The sequence below is a fragment of the Sesamum indicum genome, linkage group LG7 (assembly GCF_026168435.1).
Source record: "Sesamum indicum cultivar Baizhima isolate 11 linkage group LG7, ASM2616843v1, whole genome shotgun sequence".
NCBI classification, from domain to species: domain Eukaryota; kingdom Viridiplantae; phylum Streptophyta; class Magnoliopsida; order Lamiales; family Pedaliaceae; genus Sesamum; species Sesamum indicum.
In genome coordinates, this window is record NC_142663.1 from 13,116,152 (window position 1) to 13,121,905 (window position 5,754).

A 5,754-nucleotide genomic window follows, 5' to 3' on the forward strand; every position below is an offset into this window, starting at 1 on the left:
CGTTTACTGTTTATTTTTGTCTAACGTTTTGAAATATTTTTACAGCAAAATCAAGTACAGTATAAGGTAATCTAGCCGGAGTTTTGGTTTTCGGTTGACCGTCTGATTGATTTTTCTTGGGTGGAGAGTGCAGATTTTGAAGGGAAATGGTGGGGTTTGTCGCAGCAGATAAATTGAGGTCTCTGTGAACGGATATACGACGTCGTAGGGGTCTCGCCGGAGTTAGCGAATCTGATTCTTTTTCAGTTGACCGTCCGATGAGTGGACTTTTCTGAGTCCTCGTTGATCGGGTGCAAAATTTTGATATTCAGGCCGTGAAGAATGGGGCATTGCTGTAGCAAGAACGTAACGGTCTCCGTTGACAAGGATGAGTTCAACTCCACTTCCGCCTCCGCCAACCACCGCCGTCAAACCCCCGCATCGGGATCGCACAAGCCGTCGGCCTCCACCAATGGGGCTGCGCGTACACCAGCTCAGTCGTTCACCGCGAGTCCATGGCAGAGCCCATACCCCGCTGGTATTGCGCCGTCGCCATCGCCGGCGAGGACCCCGGGGAGGAAGTTCCGATGGCCGTTGCCTCCTCCGTCGCCGGCGAAGCCCATCATGTCGGCGCTTTTTAAAAGGCAACCAGCTGCTCAGCCTACGAAGCCGATACCGGAGGAAGCGTCTGCGGGTGGCCGCGGGGAGGGGAGCGAGCGGCCGCTAGATAAGAGCTTTGGATATTCGAAAAATTTTGCGGCGAAGTATGAACTGGGAAAGGAGGTGGGGCGAGGGCATTTTGGGCATACTTGTTGGGCGAAGGTTAAAAAAGGAGAGCTCAAGAATCAGCAAGTGGCTGTCAAGATCATTTCCAAAGCTAAGGTGTGTGGTATATTATTACCGATCACAATCTTAACATACTTATTGTTTCTTATTCAGAATTCTTAGTGGTTGCTGAAGCTTCTTAGTGTAGGAAAAACTGAATTGTTCTATCTTGATCTGAAGAAATTATATCTTTTCAGCTTATGCTTCTACAAATGCGTTATGTTATTAAATCTCTTTGTGTTTATTTCTCCTTGTTTCTGGCGAGAATGTTCAAGAAATGTGATTGTATTGGAGCCCTAATATTATTTCTGACATTCCAATTGAAGTTCTTGAAGTTCTAAGTATATTTTGAAGCGCCAATGTTCAGTAACATGCAAAAATTTACTTAATGTTATTTCATAATTGGAAGTCTGAAGCATAAACTAAAATTTATGCTAAAAGCCTCCCAAGGAAACTGAACAGTGAGAGTAAGGATTTTCCTATATTTAGTATATCTGGGGAAAGTTAGTATACTTTTATATTACAGGAGATCAGAACTTTAGTTCAGACGTCAGCAGGCTAAGCCATTTTTTCTACATCATGAGAAAGCTTATTAGCTGATAAGTTTGTAGATATATGTGCATTAGTATGTCGAGGAGTGGTGGACTGTTTGTTATGAAAATATAAGTTGCTTATTATATTTGGCAGATGACGACAGCAATAGCAATTGAAGATGTTCGGAGGGAGGTGAAGATATTGAAAGCTTTGTCTGGACATAAAAACCTAATCAAGTTTTATGATGCATTTGAAGATGCACATAACGTCTATGTAGTTATGGAGTATGTTTCCTGTTCCAAATTTTTCTTTGTGCCAAAAGATTATCATGGTTTACCTTTTCCGTCATGTATCTATAGGATTCTCCATAGATACTTTATTGATAAAATATGACTGGGAGAACTGCATTCCATTCTATACCATGTATTGAATTTTATGATAAATTATTAACGATAATGTGTTTGAACAGATTGTGTGAAGGAGGTGAGCTGCTGGATAGGATTTTAGCGCGGTAATTTGGGCTGAACATTTCAACTATTCTTGTTCATTATAAAATTGATGAATTTGCATGAATATCTTACTATTTCTCTGTTGCAGGGGTGGGAGATATACCGAAGAGGATGCGAAGAATATAGTTGTGCAGATGTTAAGTGTTGTCGCCTTTTGTCATCTACAAGGTGTTGTGCACAGAGACCTGAAGCCAGAGGTATTCGGAAGCAGCATTCTAGTAATCATGTCTATGACTTGGAATACATTGGAAAATGATCTAATTTTTCCATATATTTGCTTGCAGAATTTCCTATTTGCCACACAAGATGAGGATGCTCTAATGAAGGTCATAGATTTTGGTCTGTCTGATTTTATTAGGCCAGGTAAAGATTGCATTAAATTATCGTTTCATCAATATCGAAATATGTGTCTAGAACATAAGTTCAACATCTCAGCATTTTATTTCTACCTCCTCCAATCACTTAGCTTCATCCCTCTTTTCCTTGTATGCATAAACATTCTTTTATTGATATCATATAGTGTTTGCCTTAACTTTCTCTGGAGAATTTTCTTGATATTCTTGAGCACCGTCCACATGCAATAACCTCAGAATATTTCTTGTGATTCCTACATCCGAATTCTAGCTATTTGTGCTAAATATGTACGTTAACGGTTCTCCGAAGACTGTCGTTAACTATAGTACAAATATTGCTTTGGCTTGTGCTTTCTGCGAGTTGTGACAATGAATTCTTTACCAAAATTTGAACCACGGTTTTTATTTTCGCAGATCAACGTCTCAATGATATTGTTGGCAGTGCTTACTATGTTGCCCCTGAAGTACTTCACAGATCTTACAGCAGTGAAGCAGATATTTGGAGTATTGGTGTAATAACATACATTTTACTGTGTGGAAGCAGACCTTTTTGGGCACGAACAGAATCAGGAATTTTTCGTTCGGTGCTACGAGCTGATCCCAACTTCTATGATGCACCATGGCCGTCCGTATCGCCAGAAGCCAAAGATTTTGTGAAAAGGCTTCTAAATAGGGACCATAGAAAACGAATGACTGCGGCCCAAGCACTGAGTAAGTTTGTTGATATATTATTCTTTATGGATAATACATAGACACCCTCTGGTATTTGGGCATATTATTTCTTGATTTAGAAACAAACTCTCATATCCTTGCAGTCACATTTTTCCATTATTTCTTGACATCACTATTTGCAATTTGCTGGCCAAAATGTTAATTTATTGGTATGAAGTTGAAATATATCTGTTTCTATCTGCAGCTCATCCATGGTTAAGGAGCCTAAACTGCATGATACCTTTAGATATGATGATCTACAGATTAATCAAGTCATATATTCGAGCTACTCCTCTGAAAAGGGCAGCCCTAAAAGTACGTATTCTTTGTAAATTCATGTTTCAATATGATATGCTATCTTTGTTCATAAGTGGTGTGTGTGTGTGTGTCTCTCTCTCTCTCTCTCTATATATATATATAATACATTTGAAGTTTTTTTATTACATATTTGGAGAAAAATGTGTTTGTTGTGAAAACATATATGCTTCCCCATATGCAGGCACTTTCAAAAGCTTTGACAGAGGATGAGCTCCTTTACCTTAGGGCACAATTTGATCTCCTGGAACCGAAGGATGGTTGGATCTCCCTTGATAATTTCAGAACAGTGGGTGATTTTCCTTCATAGTTTCATTTTTCATTATTATCCTTTGCAGCCTACTTGAATATTAATCATAATTATCCTCTGTCCGTTTACAGGCTCTCATGAAAAATGCAACAGATGCCATGAAAGAATCAAGAGTTGCTGATATCTTGAATATGGTGAGACATTTTTTTTTTCTGGTCAGTAAATAACATAATTATCACAATTCAGTTTTATTTTGTCTCGGCAAAATATTACTTCTCTTAGAAACAAAGTTTGTTCACTCTCTTGAGAGAATTTGGTGATCTTCGAAGACTATTTCATGATGTCCATTCAATTCACATTAGTGTTTCTTGCCACACATATGTAACACCCTTTAGGACCAGCTAGTCTGTTTCATGAAGACAAAATAATTTTTCTTGAAAGATTTGTCCATTTTCCTTTAAATCTAGGCCCCTGTTTTGAGTTTTTCTTTTTTTTTTTTTCCATGTCCTTTTGAGTTTTGATGTGGAGGCTTTTCATATTTGTCACAATCACCTCAACGGTTATTACCAATTAACCTTAGATGTTATACAACTGCTTGCTGCATTAACCTAAAAACACATTGGTTACTGCCTTAGTTATTTCATCCGACTGAGTTTCTGATTCTTGAATTGAAGATGGAACCTCTATCCTATAGAAAGATGGACTTCGAAGAGTTTTGTGCAGCCGCAATTAGCACTTATCAGCTCGAGGCTCTCGACAAATGGGAGGAGATTGCAAGTACAGCATTCCAACACTTTGAACAAGAAGGAAACCGTATGACTTCCGTTGAGGAACTAGCACAGGTATATATACACACCCAACTCGCGTAAAACCACTTGACCTTTTTTTTCCTCCATGCGCTCACCCCGTGTACTGAAACTTCACTTCAGGAGTTGAATTTGGGTCCTACTGCTTACTCTCTGCTCAAGGATTGGATCAGACCATCAGATGGAAAATTGAGTTTTCTTGGATTTACCAAGTTCTTGCATGGTGTAACAGTCCGCAACTCAAACACAAGACACCGACAGTAAGCATATATGCTTAGGAGATTGTTCGTAGTTTCAAGTCATGTTATAGTCTCTGAGTTTCCATATTCCATTTTCCTTTCTCTCCTGGGATTGTGTCAACACGTATTCGAGATTGTTGTCCAAGATTTCTTGTTTATTTGACCATTTTTTTGGGTTCTCAAGGGTGTGATCTGGGCTTTGGGTTGGACTTCATTGTGAGGAGATGAGGTGGGAAGAGAATCAGAATATATAGGGAAGCAAATACTGTTATTTACAAGGAATACCTGATTTTATTATACACAAAATTCCTGAATTGTTGTTATGCTATCATTGCTACTGCTTCTTTTACATAGTACATTAGCTTTGGAGATATTGAGGTATGGAGAATGTGGAATCCTGTCTCGTCCCAGTAAGAAAAGTACCTCTGAAGGAGTAGTGGTGGTGGATTATACCAGCATTATTCTTAAACCTAATTCTGTTGGTTGTTTCTTTGCACTCATGAGATGCCAACAACTTGGGTAGTATCGGACACCTGGAATCCCCTGAGAATCATTAAGGATCACCTTACAAGGCTAAATATTTCCGGTTCACTGATGGTGGAGCCGTACCGCAGAAAGGGTGAAAAGAACCCTCGTCAAGAAATGACGAACATCAAATCATAAGCTTCCAAGCAGCGGAAGGGGTTATTCGATGTCGATATTGGAACTTAAGGTTAAACAATAATGGGCTAGTGGTAGTCGATTTATAATGCTTGATTTAATAAAATTGAGTTAATGTTGTTGTACTCGTAGGACTGCGATGACAAGGTATAATTAAAATATATCCTTTTCAATTAACAAAATTTTATCTAAACTTAAAAACGAAAAATTATTTAAAAACAAAAAGAAATTCTTCGAACTAAATATACATATATATAATATAAGAATAATATATATTTGTTAGTTTAAAAGGGTAAATATTACATAATAAATAATTCAGGAGGACAAAGTGTATTTTGCCCTAAAAAAAGTAACTACAAAAGGGACAAAACAACTCCAAAATTTGCGCAGCATTTGAAACGCAAGTTTGGTCTGTTCAAATCATACAGTAGAATACTTAATTCCATAGTCACAACGAGTTCAATTCAACCTAACTGATTATTTTTTTTTCAAAAAATAAAAATAAAAATCGTTCCAATAGTGTGAAAGATGTAAAATTTGGTAACCAACATGTGTTGAAGAAAACCAAAACCA

General features: G+C 38.0%; 1 protein-coding gene across 1 annotated transcript; it reads left to right on the forward strand.

Annotated features, from left to right (window-relative positions):
- On the forward strand, positions 1-4,835 carry LOC105166773 (CDPK-related kinase 6). The gene is made up of 11 exons (XM_011086253.3): positions 1-861; positions 1,492-1,622; positions 1,808-1,849; positions 1,936-2,044; positions 2,132-2,210; positions 2,615-2,911; positions 3,117-3,226; positions 3,411-3,515; positions 3,608-3,670; positions 4,151-4,318; positions 4,406-4,835. The coding sequence occupies exons 1-11, from the start codon at positions 322-324 to the stop codon at positions 4,544-4,546; spliced, it is 1,785 nt and encodes a 594-aa protein (XP_011084555.1). The 5' UTR covers positions 1-321; the 3' UTR covers positions 4,547-4,835.
- Positions 4,836-5,754: the final 919 nt, after the last annotated feature.